Source organism: Lemur catta, chromosome 8 (genome assembly GCF_020740605.2).
Source record: "Lemur catta isolate mLemCat1 chromosome 8, mLemCat1.pri, whole genome shotgun sequence".
Taxonomy (NCBI): Eukaryota; Metazoa; Chordata; class Mammalia; order Primates; family Lemuridae; genus Lemur; species Lemur catta.
Window position 1 is genome coordinate 10623144 of NC_059135.1, and position 22987 is coordinate 10646130.

General features: G+C 44.7%; 1 protein-coding gene across 1 annotated transcript in view; it reads left to right on the plus strand.

Annotated features, from left to right (window-relative positions):
* The window catches only part of COL4A4 (collagen type IV alpha 4 chain), a gene marked incomplete at its 5' end in the record, with an annotated part of 102147 nt that extends 79160 nt beyond the window's left edge, over positions 1-22987 (plus strand). Inside the window, 11 exons of the mRNA XM_045560276.1 lie at positions 2740-2811; positions 3996-4124; positions 4217-4330; positions 4871-5026; positions 7170-7277; positions 8365-8373; positions 11057-11182; positions 15686-15802; positions 17948-18136; positions 19655-19941; positions 20339-22987. Of these exons, the coding sequence (XP_045416232.1) occupies positions 2740-2811; positions 3996-4124; positions 4217-4330; positions 4871-5026; positions 7170-7277; positions 8365-8373; positions 11057-11182; positions 15686-15802; positions 17948-18136; positions 19655-19941; positions 20339-20602 (1571 nt within the window). The remainder of the gene's footprint in view (positions 1-2739; positions 2812-3995; positions 4125-4216; positions 4331-4870; positions 5027-7169; positions 7278-8364; positions 8374-11056; positions 11183-15685; positions 15803-17947; positions 18137-19654; positions 19942-20338) is intronic.

Genomic DNA, 22987 nt, shown 5'->3' on the forward strand with positions numbered 1-22987 from the left:
TGACAACAACTGTTAAGAATGTGGATTGAATATTTTGGCTGGTGGCAACTAAGACGTTTCATAAGAAAAAAGGACCGTGAGATGACTTATCAGGAAAGAAATGCCATGCACCTTACAGCTATGAAAATCATAGATGTGTTCTTTCTCCTTTTTACAACTAAATTGTTCCCCTGCCGCCCTGCCCCCACAGCACTTACCACACCGTGTAATTACCTGTCTGTTCTGCCAAGTCAGGATTCCCCATTGTCTTGTCAGCCCCTGTCATGAGGTACATTTAGGGGACTGATGCCCTGTGCATTAGGAAACCATATCTTACACTCTTAGTAGGCACTCATGTATTTGCTGAATTTTTTAAAAAATTTAAATCTTATTTCAGAATCTTTTTTGATAAGCACTTTCAAGGTTTTTCAACCACTACATATAGTCACAAAGTTCTGTCTTTTCCAGCAGCTTTAAAGTGAGGGTGACCAGCTGTCCTGTTTCACCCAGGCCTGAGCCGGTATCTCAGGATGTGGAATTTTCAGTGGTAAATCAGAAACGTCCCAGGCAAACAGGGATGTGTTGGTCACCCTGTTAAAAGTGTAAACCTGTATAAAGGCTCCTGCATGTAGATTAGTGTTCTCAGGCTTTAGAACAAAATACAGCCTGAGAGTGGGAATCCAGTCTCAAGGAGTCGCTGGCTAACAGAGAAGGAGGCCACAGTTCTGGCTGGGGTGGAGATTAGAGTCGCTGACGGAGGGAGAGCATCCCGGCTCGATGCAGCCTTAAATGATGGTTGTTAAGCAGGAAGACGACCAGAGAGGTGAATAAAAATTCCTCATTACCCAGAAATGTGCTTTGTTAGCCTAATTGCCTCTCATCTGCACTGCATATATTTTATGCATGAGCAACTTTCTGATTTAGAGATGGGACTGATAAAAGCTTTCAGTAAGAAGGAAAAATTACCCTTAAAACCCTACTCAGATGTAGCTGCATTCAATTTAGAAAGATAACATTGGGTCAGATAAGGGTCGGCCAGTTCAACAATGGGGAGAGGCTGGGACTGTGACAACCCAGGATCTGGATGTGTTGATGTGACAATGGAGAGCTGGCAGAAGCTGGGACATTCCACCCTAGCCAAGTCCCCCAAGTCATCAATCTTGGTGACTAAAGCTGGAGATCAAAACACATGGAGGTAGCAAGTGGTCCCTCAAAACGTTTATTATCATTTCACATAGATTGCAATAAATATCCAGATTTGGCAGATGAAGAAGGTCTGTCTGTGTGTTCTTTTGGTGCAAACTTAAAACGTTGGCTCATAAAGTAGGAAAGAGGATTGGAAAGTAAACTAAGCCAGAACTGTTAAAAGTGGTTAGGAAATAAAAGATTTAGGGAAAATAAAGATGCATTCCCATTTTTTTTTTGATGCAAGAGAATACAGCTCATTTGAACCAATCTAAAGTTTAGATCTTAAAAACAGCATAACAACTGTCTGTTGCAAGTGCTGTTGATAAACAGAATGGAATCAACTCAGGGTAACATCTTTTAATAAGAAGTCCACAGACGACTTGCTTTAATGAATAGATAATAAGTAGCACTTGAATTATTTATATGTAAATGGATACCTGGAACTCCTCTAAATCATATTTGTTCTATAAATCTACCAAAGAAAGATGTGGCATACAAGTAGAAATTGTAGCCTACTCCTTTTCATAGCTTTCTCCCTCACCCGTCTTGCTTCACCTTTTCTCATTTACTCATTCAACAAACGTTTATTGAACATCTGCTATGCTAAGTGTGGGGATGTAAAGACTAATTGGACCTCACCCAAAGACATGATTGTCCTATAGCGTGGGACAGGCATAAATGATCAGGAGAGCCCTATGCAGGTGTCACGGAGGTAGGTGAGAGGCACTTTCTGTGTGTTTAGTCATATTGTTATCCCAAATTGGAGAGATAACTCAGCTTGGATGAGAAAGAACAGCTACTGGTGGAAGATCCACCAGTGAGACAGGAAGGTTACCAGGCTGGGCTGGGGCTAAGGAGCAACTTCATCCCCACATCAGTCACTGGGCAAGACCTGTGGGCAGGCACGTAGCTGAGTGACAGAGACCAGATTTTCAGTGATCATCACGAAATAAACTTAGTTTCTGTAAAAAGGCATCGGAATGGTTCTGAAAAAAGTTGTAAAGAAAGAGCTGCAGCCACAGTTGCCCTGCAGGCTCCTTGCTCCCCGAGCAGCAGGGCAGGGCTTGCAGTCAGATTAGGTAGGGCAGGTGTTCAGCTCACTTCAAGGCACCAGGGGTCCTTTTGTCTCACTGCATTTCTATGACAAGATCCTGAAGAAATTAGAGCCTGCAGACCTTGGGCTGCAAAGACCCCGAGCCTGGGAGGTCAGAGGCTTGGTTGGATTCACTCCCATTTGATCTCTTTCCTCATCTAGGATGATTTTATTGCCACGATACAGTAGTTCTAGACCAAATCTGGTCACGATATTGTCATAAAGCAATAGCAGTACTTTAAAAGCAAAGAAACGTATGTGTTAAGCTGTCTTGGCAGAAAACCTCCATCAGATGAAAGTGTTAAATAATCGAGGGCCTGGATTCTGCCGCCCCCCACCCCAATAATGCCATCCAGACGGTGGGATCTGCCTGCCTTCCCCATCAGCCCACCCTCTGCCCGTAGTGCCTGCGGTTGCGGCCTGAGTCAGTACCAGCGGCTGGGCTTCCCTTTGGGTCACAGGCCTGTGGTGTTTTTCAGGTCCCTCTGGGTTGCCCGGCCTGAGTGGCTTGCACGGTTTGAAGGGTCAGAAAGGATCCAAAGGTGCTTCAGGTAAGAGAAAACCATTCATGAGAGTCTGAGCTTCAATCAGTAGACCATGACATAAAGTAGTACCCCCACCCCCTCCTGGTGTTTGCTCATTTCACTTCATGAGATTTAGGGGTGAAACTAAAAATCTGGCTTAGGTTAGAGACACAGAGCTGGAACTATTTTTAGTGCTGACAATGACATACAAAAAGGACATTTGAGAAAACCCTATTTAGGAAGGAATAGTTGGTTCAAAGTGCCTTTTGTTGGCATTACTTGGGACTCTCTATTAAAAATACTCTGAATAATTGCATTAATGGAGTTAGATTTCAAAATGTTATAATAACAAATAAATGGGATTTTTAAATTTTTGTATTATTTTCAGCGTAGTAATGTCATGTACAACCACATGAATCTAATTGATACTTTTAGCATCCTTTTACAGCCACTGCTAAAACAAATTACCTGAAGAATTTGCTGTTATTTTTGACATTGCAAATAGGTTAATCTTCAATAACTGCATTTTAGCTCCTTCCATTAGTACAATGGACACTTGTTGTGTTACTTTCTCAGAAAAATTGCTTATAATCAAAGTAGCTGGAACACAACATGCAGATTTGAGTGACCACGGGGAACAGGTTAATTGGGTTACTAGTTCTGAATCTATTGTTGGAGAGGCAAAATCTTTATAGTTTGGAAAAATTTCTTCATAGTAATTTCGATCACTTAGGGTTCATTCAATGGCTCTTCCAAATAGTCCAATTAAATGTTTGCCCCTTCCAAGAAACCATTGATGTTCTCCCTTTTCAGTGTGAAATTCCACAAGAGTTCTAATTATGCCAGTTTCCACCTCAGATTTCAAAGAAGTTTATTTGTAATTATTTATTGTTGTATGTCATTTGATTTTTCTCTATCCATTGTAGAACTTGGAGGGTTGGGATTGTCTCTAAGCTGTTGTGTTTTTTTTTTTAATCTGGGAAATAATCATAAAAGAAATCAAACCTATGGTTAACCAGTGTGGGAGTTGTAAGAGAGAAGTGGCGACCCAAGAATAGAACGCAGCCATTTGGATCACCGTTGCAGCCAGTGGTCGGTCTCCGCAGAACCACCCACTTCTCTGCCACTATTGGGAAGCGGTTCCTTTCCAGACAGCATAACAGGGACAAGCAAGGACGAGATACAGGATTAATGCTCTTTTCCCTATTAAGGTTTGCATGATAGGGGCCCACCTGGTCCAGTGGGAATACCTGGGCTAAAAGGAGAGACAGGAGACCCTGGGAGCCCGGGAATCTCTCCTCCGGGCCCCTTTGGAGAAAAAGGTCTCCCAGGCCCCCCAGGTAAGAAGCAGCATACTTTGCTCCTCTTTCAATAGCTAAATCAAAACCTTCCAAACGTAATGAGGCTGGCATCTGAATGTGTTTATTTGCAGGGAGACCAGGACCACCTGGCCCTGCAGGTGCCACAGGAAGAGCTCCCAAGGGTGTCGTTCCTGAGTCAGGGCCACCTGGAGATCGGGGACCTCCTGGCCCTGATGGCCCAAGAGGTATGAGACAATCATGGCCAGTGATAGCCTTGCTCCTTTTGCTAGATGCTGCCAGCTCTGCGGGGATGTGGGATCAGAGAGTGGCAGAGTAGAAGCACCTAAGCAGCCCCGTCAATTCGGCGGATGGATAAGTGAGGAGGACCCAAGTTCTGGTCCTGATATGGTCCTGAGAGCCCACCACTCCCTGCAGTCCAGCCTCAACTGGGCCTCACATTCATCTTACAAAGCAGTGAGGAGGGAATGCAAACAAAAACCATGAAATGATATTTTCAAAAGGAATGGCGCTGAAGGGAGAGAAGGTTTTGTGTAGGTTCATTTTGTCTAACAGTTACTAACTTATTATTATCTATACTATTTCTCAACTTGGGCTTCATGTGACCCCACTCTGTTTTACTTCGGATACTATTGACTTTCTTATTTTAATTCCTCTGTCCCTTGCTTGCGAATCATTAAATTGCTTTTCTTAAAAAGCTCTCAAGGAGCCAGTGTACACATTTGTCTTTGACTAAAAGAATATTTTTGCCTCATCTTTGTGGTCAGGAGCGCCTGGGCCCCCAGGCCCCCCTGGGAGCGTTGACATTCTGAAAGGGGAGCCAGGTGACTATGGTCTGCCGGGGCTACCAGGTCCCCCGGGCCCGCCAGGCCCTCCAGGGCACAGAGGCTCTCCAGGATGTGATGGAAAGGACGGCCAGAAAGGTATGAATGCAAGTTGTTCCTTCAGTAGCATGTAAAGAGTTTCGTCATCTTACCCCTGAGGAGCTAGGGTGCTGCACCACCATGTTGGAATTCCTATTTTCTATGCAAACAGTGACTAGATTTCTAAAACGTCCTGACTTTCCCAGAGAGTCCTGAAGTTTGGGTAAAAGTTGGAGAAGTAAAAGGAAGAAACACAAGGTCATCTTTCGTTATGAGTAATACTCTTGATAATCTTCCAGACCAGAACTGAACAATAGAAACATCATGCAACCTGCATGTGCAACTGAAAAATGTAGTAGTCACATTTTAAAACGTCAAAAGAAACAAGTGAAATTCACTGACATACTTTATTTCATTTAACACAATATATTCAAATATTATTATTTTAACATATAATTAATATAAAATTATCAATGAGATAATTGAGCTGATTGTGCAAACCTGGTTCCCCACCCAAATAAGCCACTCCTCCTCTGGCCTTGGAAATCCAGCATGTGTTCTACACTTGCAGCATGATTCAGTTTGAACTGGCCACATTTCAAGTGCTAAATAGCCACGCGGTTAGGAGTTTCCATAATGGACAGCTCAGTTTTAGACTGCTGACTTTGCTTTTTGATATTCACGCAAGGGACCCCCCTATTTAAGGCTAAAATACTCACTTAAATTAATTTTTACCCAACTGCTAATATTTGGGGATGTCAGTTTAGGTCACCAGAATTTCAGAGAATTATTATTAATAGATTCAAAAAACTTTTTTTGTTGAACAGAAACCAATAATGACTGTCCATTTGAACTCCCTTATTTCATAAATAAGGAAGTTGAGTATCAGAGAAACAACTTTTGACATTTGCACAAGGAGCCAAATAACTAGCACCCTGCCTGGCTTCTGAACCAAATGTGAAATAAGGCCAAAGAGTAGGGCACAGGGGAGATCAAAATCACTATGAGGCTGCCATGACTACAGTGTAAATGGCATCTCTGGAATTGGGCAGCATGCAACCTGTACAACAGTATGAAGCAACCCTCTTCACCTTTATTAGCAATAAAATCAATTTTAGAGAATATATCTTATATCTGTAGGTATGTGGGCTTCCAATTATTGAATCTCAAAATTGAACAGACATGCTAGCACTCTAGCATTCTAGTCACCAAGAGGAAGGAGGAAGGCTCTGGCTGATAGTCTTCCTCCCTAGTTGTTACTCTAGAGAATAAATCTCCACCTAGACATAAACTTCAGGACTGGAGAAACAGCATGCCATGTAAATAACAGTGACCTACCCATGGATACACAGGGAGTTAGAAATATTGGTCGAACCACCAATCATGCTTCTTAACTCCCATTCCAGAGAATATAAGGGCCAAATAATGCTTGACTGGAAAGAGGGTAAGGGAGTTTCTTTGGTTTACGTTTTATAACTTATTTAAGTAAGGGAAATATTTTATCGATTTCACAAACATTTACTAGGCACCTACAGGAATGTAGTGGTGAACAAATTTAAAGGGTCCTCACTCTTACTAAGCCTAGCATTTCACAGAGGAGGACAGACATTCACACTCAGGATACATCAATATAAACCAAGCTAAGTGCGTGGAATGAAGAGCTTATCAAAAAGCAGCCAGACTTTGGGTGGGATTCCAGGGAGGGCTTCCCTGCGGAGGTGAGACTTGGTCTGAATGCTAAAGAATGAGGAGGACTTAATGGATGGAAAGAAGAGAAGGAAGAACTTGTCCAAGGAACTGAATTGTTGGTGTGCCTAAAACTAGGAGAATGAGGAAGAGCGTGGTAGGAACTCAGGTGGAGAGGCACGTTGTTCCCAGATATTGAAGATTATTTCCTTATTTTCCCTTGTTTCCAGTCCGTTGACCGTCTCAGAGACAGTTCAGCATTACAGGGCTTTTCATTCTAATTTAGTTTTTCTTTGATCATGGAACCATTTTCCTTAGTCCTTTGGACTGTGCCATTGTGTTTTCTTCAGGTAGATGCAGCCCTTCTCAGCCTTACAGAAGAAAGTGAGGCTACTCTTGACTCTAAGGCCAGCTTTGTCCTGCATTTTGCTGGAGTGGATCTCTCAATTCAGTCCAGCAAACTATCATTGTCTCTATAGTGCTTCATTCCAGTGGCCTCATTTTATGTTTCTTTCAGGACCCATGGGATTCCCGGGGCCGCAGGGGCCACATGGACTTCCTGGGCCACCAGGAGAGAAGGGTCTACCTGGACTTCCAGGCAGGAAGGGGCCCACTGGGCCTCCAGGTAAGCTGCTAATGCACTTTCATCTTTGCTAAGCAACCTACACACAGAATTTTGTTTAAACATTTACTATGATGGTCATCTTTCAGAAAGTAGCTAATATTCTGAAATTACTAGCACATTCTTATGACTTAAGCCCTTTCTCACATAAAGAGTATATTTCTTTCAGGCTGCACTACAAAGTCTTATGTTTGGTAAACTAATATTTAGCATCAGAATGAGTCAGTCTGAAAATTAGGAGAGGATTTTACATATACAATTTCTAAGGGAAATGAATATGTGTTCCTTCATGCAAGAGGCAAAGACTGATTTGATTATTGTTTGTTAGGACTGTGTATTCAATTCCTGTGTCTGAATTTCCATTGATTTTCCTAGATGTTCTATTTAACTTTTTCTGTAGAGTACATTAGTTCTTATGAAGGTGAAAGGCCATTCAATTTAACTCTATAGAAAATACTTTTTAATCATAGGGTCAAAATAAGCCAAAGAAGTGTTGGGGAAAGAAAGGGCAAACAGACGTGTGCATTTGAGATTGGCAGAAGTAATATCTTTCAATATCCTGAGTCAGTATTATGGTAATGTGGTGTCAGTTCAGAATGTTTTGCAATTTTGTGAATTAGCACTCTAGTCCAAAGAATAAATAAGTAGCACTGTTTTATTATGTATTACAGAACAACAGGAAAAAGGGCTTATATTTTGATTCTTTTTATATTTCTTTTTTGTGCATAACCTATAAAACTTGACAAGTTAGTATGGAATTTCCAGAAGCCTTTAACTTGATAGAATTCCTAGATACATTAAATTAGAATTAGAGCATATTTGCCATAAGAAATCGACTAGAATTTCCTATTGCTCAAAAGAGTCTCATTCCAAGTCTTTCTAGAGATGAAAACTCCATGACTAAATCATAGCTGTTCCTGTCAGTCACAGTGCTGTGGATTTTTCATGTAAATAAGATGCTGTCCCAAATTATTATTTATGTTCTCAAACAATCTATTTCATTTTTGTCCTACTTTACAAACTGAAAATCTCTTTCCACACTGTGAAAATCATCGTGTGGCCTCGTGTTTTTGGCTTTGGATCTCCCCAGGTTCCAGAGGTAAGCACAGCTGTAAAATTGGTCATTTCCCCTAAATCTGCCTCCAGTCATTTCTGTACTGGTCTTTTCTGCTATCTATATGTGTGAGGTAAATTTCGTTACATTTTTATACACGGAGTTCTGTAATTATATTAGGTTTTAATGCCTTTGCTTCCTTGTTACAGATATAGTAACCTCGTATTAGAGTGTCCTGACGCCCAGGGCCTTATTATAGGTTGTCAAGGCGGTGTAGACACTCAGCTTATCTAATTTCAATCTGGGCATGAAGTGTGGGAGCTTTCTCTGTCAAACGCTGTAGTACATACCAATGTAAGTTCCTTTTATAAATTCTATAGTGTAAATTCATAGAACATCCCTAAAATAAGTAGTACCAACAACATTAAAAGATGGGCCCTCCACACTCAGTAAGGGGCTGTGACAAGCCTTTCCTATCACACCCTTAAGTCCATTTGCAAGGAGCACATTTCTCTGTGTGTTAGAAAGAAAATGTTCATTTCATGATCTGAAATGCAAAAGCAACATATTATTTTGTGCCTGGCATTTTCAAAGAAAATAAGAAACATTTCTCAAGAGAAAAAAAGGAAAATTGTGAATGCTTGCGTTTTTCTTTCCAGGCATCTGTTATTAGCCCTAATGAAAATTTCCCTGAATATAGACTCCATATATTTTTAGGGCCCTTAAAAGAGAGACATGGGCCCCTCTCTTTTAGCTTCTGGTTTATTAGGAAGTAAAGAAAAGCAAAATCAAGATGTTTTAAAAATCCTGCTATTTTAAGTATTTATAGTTAAACATTGAAGTTGTATATTTAATGTTTTCATTTCAATCCTGTCTTTCTATGATTGTATGGATAAATGCATTTGAGGATAACATCAAAATTCTAAATATGAAGTACCAGCCAAATGCCCCCATTACCCACCCCCTACCGCCACCACCACTACCACTGGGAAAGGCCCAGATTATTCAGGGAAGATAAGAAACGTTCCCATGCATGTCTCTCAAGTCACCATAGGGGAAAAGCCACGTTTTGCATTAAACTGACCTACTGTAGAAACACATCTGGACCTGTGTCGCTCGTGGTTCCATCCCATAGTTTACAAAGGGTTAAATTCCAAACAGCTTATGGTGTTCAAGTCCACTTTGCACAGGCACATTAGCATGATGTAGCCTAAAACCTTGTTGTTAGGGCAACGTTTTTCTAGGATTTTCTTGCTCCTTTGTCATTGCTGTTCTAAAATTATTTTGCACATTTGTGTATCTTTGAAGAAAATCATAACTAATCAAATGGTATGTTTTAAAACATGTTTTGTTTCATGGAATTCCTCACCCAGATATTAGGAGTTCTTGAGGCAGTATAATTTGGTGTTTCAGAGCCTGGGCCTGGAGCCAGAACACCCTGGATTTTAATCTGGACTTTGCCATGTGTTAGTTGTGTCGCCACAGATATGCCACTTGTTTACCTGAGCCTGAGTTTTCCTATCTGTAATATTGTCATAACCGTAGCACATACACAGTCTTGTAGGGAGGATTCAATAGCAAAGCACTTGGCGCCGGGCCTGATACGTGATATAGCATTCAGTAAGTGTGAGCTATTATCTTTATTGCTCAGTGTTATTGTTTATTATCCCTTGTGGGAATTTTTTTTTTTTTTGTGACTGAATGAAGCTTTAGAAAAAGTGTCTTGAAAATAGTGAATGTAACCCAAAACAAAAAAATGTCAAAGCTTTAGCACAGTGATTCTCAAAGTGAGATTCCCAGATCAACACCATTGGCCTCACCTGGGAACATGCTAGAGACGTACATGTTGGGCCCCACCTCCATCCTGCTGCCTCAGAAACTCCGGTTTCATACAAACTAGCCAGATGATTCTGATGTGCCAACATCAGAACTACAGCTTTACAACAGTGCTTCTCAGCTCTGGTGGATGCTGGAACCACCTGGGAAGTTTAAAAGAAATGCTGATGCCCAGGTCCCATCCCCAGAAATTCCTGTTTAATAAGTCTGGATGGGGCCCCGGCGTTAGTACTTTTAAAAAGCTCCCCAGCTGGGTTTATTGTGTGGCCAACATTGAGGGCACTGTGCAGGCGTATTGTCATCAACTAAGCCAGTATTTCTGGAGGTGGGACCCAGGCGTCAGTATATTTTCACAACTCCCCTGGATAAGTCCAACGTTCATGCCAGGAAAGTCACTGCTTTAGCACTTCTAGGGATCCTGAAATTCTATTGGAGTAATTGACACTAGGGAAACCCACCTGGCTGCAATGTAATGAGGCAGGGACACAGTAAGCTGAGCTTTAGGAAGCCACAAGTCCCTCTTGCAATGCCACCTGTGGCTGGCAGCCCAGGAAAAAATGGCCCAAAGATTGGAAAACCAGTGAAGGTCATCAAATTATTGCTGCCTTGTCCAACCTTTACTATTTCATGCTTCCTCTGCTTGCTCTGATATTCCACCCACTCATTTGGTCAGTTGGTTATTTATTTGTTCAACAAGTGCTTTCCAGAAGTTTTTCACGTGCCCTGCAGTGAGCAAGATGAGTTCTCGCCTTAATGGAACTTACACTGGACTGTTGAATCTCTTGTTAACACATCAGTGCAGTGTCAGAAGTCCATCTTTAGCCAGAGAACACAGAAGGAGCTTGTTCATAAGCATGTGAATCCATCACGCAAATGGTGATTGCAATTTCAGGTGAACCTGGGCCACCTGCAGATGTGGACGCCTGTCCCCGAATCCCAGGGCTTCCTGGGGTGCCAGGCCCAAGAGGACCAGAAGGAGGCATGGGGCTCCCCGGAATGAGAGGCCCCCCGGGATCAGGTATGAGCCTTACTCTGTTCATTTTTGCACCATGTATTACTGAAATGAAATTCTAGATTCTTTATGATGGTGCTTCTTGTATGGAGCCTAAACAACTAGTGAGGAAGAAGCAATGAAAATGTCCTTCCTCTTAATACATCATTTTTCCTTGATCCAAAGTACATTAATCATGTACTAACTGGACCCACAGATCTCTTCCATGTGTATACCGAACTCCTACTTCAATCCTTTATACTTGGCTGACTTTTGGACATGGGGTTTTGAAACCTCTTAGCACAACATAGTATATGCACCATTAACAGTCATTAATAGCTGTTCACTTGATTTTTAATTAAAAACAACTGAATTGGGACTTGGCGGAGCAAAAATAGAGCCTATGAGAAGGGAGAAGGAGGTGCATCACTTAGAGGAGGGCTAGGGCAAAGCAGGAGGGCTGCTCTAAATTTTGGCAGTGACTACATTGTCCACTTAATCATGAGTGTTGTTCAGTCCTTGTCAGGTTGGCAGGGTCCTTCTTTAATATTGAAGCCACGCTCCTCTTTTAAAAAATGTTTTCCAAATGGTTTGTTTTCTTGCCACATGTCCCCACTGCACTGGCTAATTTGCAAGGACATTAGGGAGTCCAGGGCTGGGCATCTAGAAGTCACTGGTCTCTTCAGACCAGTTGGCAGTGCCTGAGAGTCTAGAAAACCCATGTGCAAATTATTTGAAGAGAAGCATGAGGCTGTTCTCTCTCCCGTTTCCCTCACTGACATGCTGGGATCTGGGCTCTTTTTGGTTCAGAGCCAAAGGACTTGGAAGCAGAACCAAATTTTGTCCCACTTGTTTTTCTCATGATTCTCCAAAACCAAGAAGCTAAGCACCCCAGAGATGTTCCTCTCAGTTGGAGTCCGAGTAGTTCTTGAGTGGTGGCCAAAGCTCTGGAGCCTTTCTGAAATTAATGTGGGTTTTTTTGTTGTTATTTGTATTTGCTGCACTGCATCTGTGTTTGTGCACAAAGTTAATTGGGTATTGGTTGTAGCAACTTCCTTTAACAGCCTGTGAGCACTGGGAATTGGGTTGGTAGTTATTTAACTTTCCTTTTGTTAGCACTCACCGCACAGATAAATTTCCATTATTCTGTGTAACTGATCTCTCAACCTCATTTTAAAGCCAAGCTGCCTTGCTGTGTATATATTTGCAACATCTAAACGTTGGGTGCCCCCAACTTTAAAAAAGATAACATTCAAGTAGGAGATGTGAGCTATCATGGGGTTCTGCAAATTCAGTTTAGTAAATACTTCCAGATGCCCTCTGCTCTTTGTAAAGTGTGGTACTGGGTGTTGTGGGTGACACAAAGATGATAAGATGTGCTTTCCCTCTCCAGGGTCTCACAATCCCATGGCAGAAATAGCCAGCTGAACATGAGTAACTTAAAATAACGGCAGATTGCAATTCATGTTTTAGAAGAGTTGCAAGTGAAGGGCGCGGAAAGAATGGGACAGGGCGAGGTTGACTGTGGCGTGGAGGACTGCAGGACCGCTAAGTCCCCAGCGAGCCTGGGCATTGGAGCAGAGCCTTCCATGCATGGTCTTTTGCAAACTGCCCTTCTCCACATGCTGTCGCTTCTGTGCCATTACACATGTCCCGCAATGTTATCTGTAGTAGCTGTGGAATATTGCAACATATGATTGTGCCACAATTTATTTAACCACTGCATTTACAAATTATTGATTGGTTTGGAGCCAGCTGCTGTGCTAGAAATAAATTAATCCAACAAGGTCCTGCCCTTTGGAGCAATAGGCTAGCAGAAAATGAAGGCTCTGACCAAATCCGTGCAGATATGTTGAGTGTTAACAAAGTGTGATGTGGGAATTTGTGACAGTGGAATTAGCCCGTATGTGGGGAGGGAGAGTCACAAGGAACTTGCAAGGTCTTGGTTCTCAAGCTTCATGGAGCACCGAATCCCCTGGAGAGCTTGTTAAGACTCAGCCTGCTGATTTGTTAGGGATGGAGAGGGGGCCGAGAGTCTTCATTTCTAGCAGGTTCCCAGGGATTACACCTGGAGGAGCCACTCTGATGTGAGGTGTGTCCACCTCCCCACTCTGATGCGCAGGGGGTAATGAATACCTTTCTAGGTAATGATTACCTTATTAGCATCCCTGATCATCGTGAAGAAATAGTGTAATGGTTGAGAACAGAAGTTCTGGAACTAGACTCCACGTGTCTAACTCTGGCTCTACCGCACTTTTTCTCTGTGACTCAGTTTCCTCATCTGTAAAAAAGGCCAATTGTGAGAATAACATGACCTAACATAGAAAGCACTTAGAACACTGCCCGACACAGAATATTCAGTGCAGGTGTTTGCTATGATTATTCTTGTTGTTTCTTGAAATTCCCTGAGTAGAATTCTAATGTGAAGAATAGGCAGAAATGTAGGATTTCTGAAATAGACCAGCAGGCTCATCATCAGGTTTAAAATTTAATAATCTAGAAGAACAGTGACTCTCACAGTGTGGTTCCTGGGGCCAGCAGCAGCAGCGGTAGCACCTAGGACTTGCTGGAAATGCAGATTCTCAGGCCCTGCCCGCTCCAGCCCTACTGAGGCAGCCTTCTCGTGGCTTCTGTTCTCAGACGCAGCAGTTGCCGTGTCCTTGTGACATGTGGGCATGTGTTTCCTGATGTCATTCAGGCGGGTCAGAGGGGGAAGACTCGAGTCCAGGAGCACTGCGGGCGAGTTAGCTGCTGTGCAAAGTGTGTGCACAGTCCGGGCCCGGCCTGGGGCAACAGAGTTGCAGGAGGGAGCCCCCCAGAAACGGTGAAGACAAGGAAACTGTGGGAAATCTTTGACTTCTGCTAGCTCGCCAAAAGCAAATCAAACCTCCTCAGACCTCCGTGCTTCCTTTTCATGCAGGGTTGGTGCATTAAGGGGACAGGGCTTGGTCAGTGTCTTTTGTTAACACATTCATTTGATGGCTGGCACCCGTGTCATCAGGCAAGGCTGATCCCTTAAATGGGGTGGGGGAGGGTGGCTCCATGAATTCCCTCAGTCAACTGGCCACCTCTGTCATGGAGGCACAGTCATGGGAGGGGAAGGCAAGAGGCAGGAGCGAAAGCCACTAACAAGCCCCGTATACTTAACGGCTGGTTTTGGGCTGTGTCAGTTTGCACTGGCTGCCATAACAAAGTGCCACAGACTGGCTGGTCTAAAGGACAGAAATTTATTTTTTCACAGTCTGGATGTAGAAGCCCAAGATCGAGACCCCTCTCCTTGGCTTGCAGATGGCCTCCTTCTTCCCGTGTCCTTGCACGTCTCCCTCCGTGCCATGTCAGGGACATGCACCCCTGGTGTGCCTTTGTGTCCAGATTTCCTCTTTTTATAAGGACACACCACTCAGATTGGATTAGGGCCCAACCAAATGGCCTCCTTTTAGCTCACTCACCTCGTTAAGGCTCTATCTCCAAATACAGTCCCGTTCTGAGCTGCTGGAATTAGGAGTTCAGCATGTGAGTTTTGGGGGCACACAAATCAGCCCATAACTGGCCACTTTGTGGCAGAGAGAGAGAGAGAAGCAAGCAGACCAGAAACCTAGAGAGGGCTAGGAATTCAGGTAATTTGGGCTGATGGCAAAACCTCCCCCAAAGACAAGGACCATGTCTGCTACCCTGACCAAAGGGAGATTGTGGCTAACGAGCTGATGTCTTGGCCAAAAAGTAACCAAGCACTTAAAGGACCCCTCAAGGCTTAGTGTGACTGCGGCCACATCCCCAGCCAACGTCCTCCAAGGAGCACACAGAGCTCTGTAGCTTGTCAAGGGCAGGGGCTGGTGGGTGACGGCACAGCCGCTGCACTCGGTCCCCCGGGCCGGAGTCTCCTCTCCCGAGTCACCTGATCAGCTCCATGACTCTTCTGAGCCTCAGCCTCGGCACTGGCAGACCTGGCGTGTAAGAGGACCGAGGCCTACGCTGCTGGCAAGACTGAGCTGGATAATCTGTGTAGCGGGATTAGCGTGGTACCTAGCACATTGCAAACGCTCAATACAAAGCTATTTTTAAAAATTGCTGTTCTTGCTCCAGATTAAACTTGACCCCCAGCTGAAACCTATTATAGTTCATTCACTTGTCCATCTGGGCTTTAAAAAAATCACTATTAAGGATATTTCATTATAAAAGCTATACATGTTCAATGTTTTTAAAAAATATCCAATGTACAAGAATATGAAGAAAATGTGAAAACCTCTATTTCAACATCTCCTTATTTGGCTTCAAATCCGGGCCCAGCCCTTTACTGGCTCGTTGACTTTAATTAAGCAAATTATGTGACCTCTCTGAGCCTCAATTGCCCCAACTGCAAAGTGGAGATAGCAAATCCCAGTTTCCCGTGGCCGGGAAGACTAAATGAACTGACGCCATGTGGTGAGAGTGGGCAGGAAGCCGGGGGCTGGCTCACAGTGTGCGACACAGGCGGCATGTGTGGCAGGTGCCATGTTGTTTTCATCAACACCATCGTGAACTTTTGTGCAGGGTGCAAAGGACAGCCCGGGCTGGACGGCAGGAGGGGCGAGGATGGAGTCCCCGGGTGTCCCGGGCCTCCCGGACACAAAGGTGACACAGGAGAAGCTGGCTGCCCTGGACCACCAGGTAGAGTTTTGGTTTCTCCTCTTTTCTCTGACGCCGTAGATCCGAAAACTGTACACAAAATCTCTGACCTCTCAAGAAGCTTCCAACTGGGTTATATTAAAAGCGTTTGCCTTAGATACCAACGCGCCAGGTATCAGAGACAGAAGCAAGGAGAACGGAGCGGGATGCGTCTCCCACGCTCTAACTGATGCTTAACCATCATAAAACCTAGTCAAGGCCCCGTGTGCTATTCAGTATTTTCCCAAAGTGCTAGACGTCATCACAGAAGCCTCGGCCATTTCAGCTGTTCCCTTTTCGAGCTCACGACAGGTCTGTCAGCCCGGCTTGCCGTGTGGTCACCCTTGAGAGGCTGTGCCAAAGGCCCTGAGGACGGTGGGTGTGTTGTCAAGCTCTCCAACCAGCCGACTCGCGTGGCCTCGGGTTCTCTGAGTTCACTTCATCGCATCCAGCCGGCAGCACGTCATATAGAATACGGGCACTTCCTTAAGGAAAAAATTGGGGCGCAGGCATTGGGCAAGGGGAGGTATGACTCTTCAGAATAGAAACTTGAAATGGAAGGCACCAGGTAGCACGGTAGGCACCAGGACTCAAGGACTCCAGGACACAGTCCCATCTCCGAGAGTGCCTGGCAAGGGGCGTAAACTCCAGACCAGGTTAGTGGAGTTGAAACGAGAGAGAAGGCCTGGTGGGGTTAGGGGGTCTCCCTCAAAATGGAGCTTTGTCTAAAAGCTGCAGCTCAGCTCCAGGCAACTGTTGCTTGTAGATTTGTGGGCCCAATGTTCCCCGCACTCTGCTTTGTTCAAGTTCAGAACTTCAACTTGTAAAATCTTTACAGGTCAAACAAAACACATGAGCAGGCCTGACTCTGTCCACAAGCCACCACTCTGTAATCTCTGGTTAACAGTGTAGGTTGGGAGAGCCTGTTAGGCCTGCAGAAACAAGTTGAAAAAAACAAAAACAAACACCTTTTGGCTTTAACACATTAACTGCCATGTGAATTATATTTAATAAATGAAAAATAACAAATTTTTCATTAAATGAGAAAGAATTGTTTTGTTTTCAAAGCTTTTATTCTATTTTTGTAATAAAACACCTTGGCCCTAAAGAAACAAAATTTTTTTCTAGTGTGCCAGTCAATGTGTTAAAGTCATACTTCAGGCCAGGGGAGGTGGCTTACACCTGTAACCCTAGCGCCCTTGGAGGCCAAGGCAGGAAGATCACTTGAGGTCAGGAGTTTGAGACCAGCCTGAGCAAGAGCGAGACCCTGTCTCTACCAAAAAATAGAAAAATTAGCCGGGTGTGGTGGTGTGCACCTGTAGCCCCAGCCACTTGGGAGGCTGGGGCAGGAGGATCGCTTGAGCCCAGGAGTTTGAGGTTGCTGTGAGCTATGATGATGCCACTGCACTCTAGCTGGGGAGACAGAGGAGACTCTGTCTGAAAAATAAATAAATAAATAAAATCTAACTTCACCTTTTGCTCTTGGCAATTAGAAATTGCCACTGGCCTTCCTCAGTAGGTCAGCCCCGTAGAGGTGCCAAAGGAGGCTGCCCCTGCTATGTAGGACTGTTCATTTTCCACCTGCCAGTAAGAGTCTTAGAACGAGGCCTTCCTTCCACCTCCCTTCCTTATAAAAGACGAGATCCAAAGTCGTACATGTGGAATTCAAGAGAGGCTGACAACACGCTGGAACCATGAGAGGGGTCTGGGAGGTGTAAGGAAGACGCCGCTGGGGGGTCACCTGCTCAGCAGTCCAGCTGAGTGGGCAGGGAGGCAGGCCACACTCGGGGTGCATCCTGACACTGTTCTAGTTCTGTTCTTCCTGACATATCTCATAATTTACCTTTTTCTTATGCCTCTTGTCATTCCTCTTCCTCAAGCAGAATGCGGGCTCTAGGTGAGCAGGGATTTTCCTCTGTCTTTATGCTAATGTAGCCCAAGCACCTAGAAGTTACTAGGAACAAATACTTGCTGAATGAGCTGTGTTTGTGTGTACTGCAGTTGTGGGGGGCACATTCCTGGGGAGGGGACTGTGCCATGCTCCCCTCTGTTCCCTCAGTGGTTAACATGGCTCCGGAACAGGTGCTTGGAACTGTTAGTTAAGCTGAGCCCCTAAACTGCCTTCATTTGTTTCCTTTATTCCTCCAGGCCCTCCTGGTCCCATCGGGGACCCTGGGCCCAAAGGGTCTGGCCCTGGATACGTCAGTGGCTTCCTCCTGGTTCTCCACAGTCAGACGGACCGAGAGCCCGCCTGCCCCCCGGGCATGCCCCGGCTCTGGAGCGGGTATAGTCTGTTGTACCTGGAAGGACAAGAGAAAGCTCACAATCAAGACCTTGGTAAGGACAGCATGCATGGTCACCCGTGTCACCGCTGGAAAAGTAAAACTTTGGCATTAATTTTACTGATTCATTAACATCTTAAATGATCACTAATCTTCTGTGGGATTATTTTTACTTTTGAAAAAACTACCATGCTGATTTTCAACTAATTCTATTAAACCCATGATCCCACGAGGTGCCAAAGAAGCTCATGCTGGCTACAGTGATCATCATCCGGCTGCTCAGTAGTAGTTTTTGAAAAATGATTCTTCCTCAGTGAGTTAAATGAAACTCTGTTCTAACATGCCCTTCTTACTTCCAAATGTCAATGATCTGATCGGGGTGTGGTCGGGTCCTGTGTTTATATGGAACGGTGCATCCACAGCGCCCTGACGGTCGGATGTTCGTATGTCATGGCACTTGCTGGCATCAACTCCCCACCCTCCTCCAATTTGTTTTTAAATTACAGAGCTTTATCTCGAGGGTTATCCCTTGGTGCTCCTTGTCAGTTTTCAATAGTGGATTTGTAAGCTGCAGGGGCTGATTTTAAATCAAGGGCTCAGGTGCCTGGGTGCTGGCAAACACCGGCTTTCCGAGACAATGGCGGTTAGGGCGGTGGCTGCACCAGGTGAGTCTTGTCACTGCTGGGCCGTGACCCCAGCTGTTAGGCTGGTCAGAGGGTGCAGGCCTGGGGGTGGCAGCTGCTACACATCTGCATTTCCCCCTTGGCTTCAGCCATGGCCTTTCCCACCACAGGGTCCCAGTCTTTGAGCACAGGAGAAAGGAAGAAGTAATTCTCTGTATCTTATATCTGTTTCTTCTCTCCTCTTTCTCTCAGTCTCTTTCCTGCCTGGTCTCTGACCACGAGTCTTGCTTCCCCTGCCCTCGTCTAGCCAGAGCACACATCCTAAAGCTCTGCAGAACTCTTGGGGTAAAGTCCAAACTCCTTCACAAGATTGACAAAGCCCACAGCCTCTGGCCTGATGTATCTTTGGACACCCCTGAGACAGACAGACACACAGACACCCCCCCATGGCCCCTACTGAACGTGTCTGAGTTCTTTGCGCTCCATGCCCCCTTATCTCCAGCCCTCTCTCCTGCTGTATCTTCTCCTTTGAATGGCCACTACTACCATCTCCAAACTTGGCTAAATTCTCTTCATATTTCAAGTCTTGACTTATCACTGACTCCACTTATCCTTCCCGGAGGTCCCTGCACCCCACACCTCTCGTTCAGGGCTTGTCATGTATTTCCATTGCTTGCTCTCTCATCCGTCTCCCCCTCGGGGCCATGAGAGATGTGTTCGGTGCTCCCCTGGCCCATTGCTTGGCTCATGCGTGAGGGATGAGTGGATGAGCAGATGAGGGCTGGCCCGCGGGACCAGGAGGTGGCGGAAATGGCTTCACTGCCACAGAAGCTGGCTTTGGCAAGGGCCTCCAGACCGGGAACATGAGGCTGCGAGGGCCAGGTGGAGGAAGGTCACTGGGCACCCGCACAGGCTGCCTGGACACCAGGTGTCTCTTCTTCCTTCCCAAGGTCTGGCAGGGTCTTGCCTTCCCGTGTTTAGCACACTGCCCTTCGCCTACTGCAACATCCACCAAGTGTGCCACTACGCCCGGAGAAACGACAGGTCCTACTGGCTGGCCAGCGCTGCGCCGCTCCCCACGAGGCCGCTCTCGGAGGAGGAGATCCGCCCGTACGTCAGCCGCTGCGCCGTGTGCGAGGCCCCGGCCCAGGCGGTGGCCGTGCACAGCCAGGACCAGTCCATTCCCCCGTGTCCGCAGACCTGGAGGAGCCTCTGGATCGGGTACTCGTTCCTGATGGTGAGGCCCCTGCCCTTGAACCCTGGTGCACCTGCCATTTCCTAACGCCTTCTCTTGCCCTTTCTGTCTGGGTTGGACAGCAGTTCGGCACCCTGCAAACAGCCGTAGGACATTAGGTCATGAAGGCTGCCGCAAACCGTAGCCTGTAGGGATGCAGGGCCGTTATTTTTTCTTTATCACTTTGGTAGATTTGCTTCAGCCGTCGGAGAAATTGGCTCCGTTTTGTTTGCACATCCAACCTGCTTACTACTACTCCTTCCCAGCAGACTATATTTTGTTGTTTATGGAATGATTTAAAGAAAAATGTTAAAATCAGGCCCAAACCTGGGTGTGCCTCAGATTGGGTCTGGGGTGGTCTGCCGTGTGTCTGAGCCTTAATTCTGTCTTGTCTGGGTAGCACACAGGAGCTGGGGACCAAGGAGGAGGGCAGGCCCTCATGTCACCTGGCAGCTGCCTGGAAGATTTCAGAGCAGCACCATTCCTTGAATGCCAAGGCCGGCAGGGAACTTGCCACTTTTTTGCAAATGAGTATAGCTTCTGGCTGACAACGGTGAGACCAGACCTGCAGTTTTCTTCTGCCCCGTCACCAGACACCTTGAAAGAAAGCCAGGCCCAGCGCCAGAAAACCAGCAGGTGCCAAGTTTGCGTGAAGTATACCTAGAGAATTTGAAAGTCGCCAGCTTGCGGCCAAGAGACACTCCCTAGGGAGCTCAGACTTCCTAGGCTGTGCTGAGAGATGTCATGGTGCTCACTGTGGATTCCCTTGCAGCTGTTCCTTCGGCTCACCGTGGGTATTCCCACAGTCCTCTGTTCCTTACAGATTAAGCAAACTCAACACATATGGATTTATTTGGACCTACCAATCCAGACGAAACCAGGACATGCTTATTTTATTGAGGATGATGGAAGAGCTGGCCTCATTTACAAATATGCTAATTCACAGGAAGACAAGTAGAGGATAAAGGCCAGATTACAAATTACATTACTGAAAACTTCACTCGTTGGTTCACAGAACCCCAAACAACTGAAGTCAATTACTCCATAATACAGTGGGTTTCTGGATGAATTTTACAGGAAAAAAGAAATAGGCCAACAAGTGAAACTAGAAAGTAGAGATTTTCAACATTTCAACATGATTTCGTCTGTAGTCTGTTTTTCCATGCACTTTAAATAATTGCAAAACCATGACCCAAAGAGATTTAAAAACAAGAAAAAAAAAATCCCCACTGCTAGTGTTAACGGTTCATTTCAAAGCAGAATGAATCATTATGCCAGGAAGGCCCACAGTGGCTGCATTCCGGAGACGCGCCATTAGCATAAACACATCGCGGATGAATATAAAACATTATGTTCTCTTCTGCATTTTTCAGAGAATAGAAATGCCTACTTTGGCAACCCTTTTGAAAAGTAGCAATTACGGGAAAAAATATATTCATTCAATAAGGGATTAAGAGCCTAAAAGCTATTAATGAATATTAAGGTAGTGATTCACAAAAATTGACTCCCCATCACAGCGAACTTCCACACAGACTGCTTTTCCCCAGTCGGGGTCCGGCACGTCCTCGGTGCGTGCATGCTAATGGGACGAAGCGACATGGGGCTTACTCAGGCGGGCACGTTTCCTACAAAGCATCTCGCTCCCCTTCCCGGAGAACCCGCAGAGCTTCCTTGCGGCTCACAATGGACCCTTTTCCTCCATGCACATAATGGCAGCTCACACGGGGAGTGACAGAGTTATCATTATGCACTTGGGAGAAAATTAAGGGCAACTTAATTAAACTTAGGTAAGAAGATTTAAGTCAAGGTCAGCCCACCAGGAGGACATGGCACCGTCTTTAAACGAAACAAAGACAATCTACAATTTGAATTTTGTGCTCCTGTGGTTGGTTTTATCAGGAGCATCCCATTTTGACAATTTTAAAAACACTCTTATGTTTTCTCTCAGTATTGTGCCAAGGCAGCAGTTTGACATTTGGCATTAGTATTTTCTATAAAAGTTTAAAAGCTATGTCAATTTATAGTGAGTAAGTTCTCTGAATAGCAAACGATCTTTTTTCTATTTTGCTGGGAATTCAGCGTTCTAATCCTAAAAATCAAAAGGTTTGTTGGAAAAGATTTTTAGAAAACTTGCCTTCCTCATCTATGAAAAAAGAAAGCATTTTAGGGAAAACTAAAGAAATTTCTCATGAGAGTGACACTCATATTAGTGTTTTAGTTTTCAGTGCACTAAAAAATAATTGAGAAGAAAAGCTCAATTAAAATTTTGTTTATCAAAAATGTTTTCCTTGCCAAACTTTGATTAGTAGTGAGCTCTTCTATGCAGAACACATTTCAAATGAGTTTTGCTATGGGCTACCCCCGGGATGGAAATTTATCTTAAGAGCATTTTCTGATAAAAAGAAAAATATGCATTTTCAGATGAAATATTTTCTTGATGTAGCAGAATATTTCCTGGTTCATTTGATATTTTCTACGCCATGCTATGGCATGTTAAATATTTTTGAGCACCTGAAATTTAAGTCAATTTCAACCTTATTTGTAATTATAATTTTGCTTCCAAGAGTCTATCACCAAAAGTCAAGCCTCCAAAAAGTTCATGTTGTTTGTTTGAGAACATTTTCTGGGAAGCAGTAAGGGTGGTAAATGGAACATCAGAAACATACCTTGCTTGCTGAATTGTTTTAAACACTCTAACTTTGGTATTAGAGTATTATTTTAGTAAGTTTTATAAGTAGATAATTTTCTCCACAGTGAAGCTGGGCTAGTGAGTAACAGACTGTTCAAAATTCTGGTATCACGAGAGCTCTCTCTAAATGCAGCACAAACACTACCCTCTGATTTTGAAAAAGTATCTTAAGTGGTCAAAAGGGCAAAACATCAGGAAAAATAACTTCTTGGAATAGAGGAACATGTTATCTTAAGCCATTATTTTCTTCACCTGATGCTTTAAATGCACTTTAAATATCCTTTCCTGGCCGGGTGCGGTGGCTCACACCTGCAATCCTAGCACTTTGGGAGGCTGAGGTGGGAGGATGGATCCCTTGAG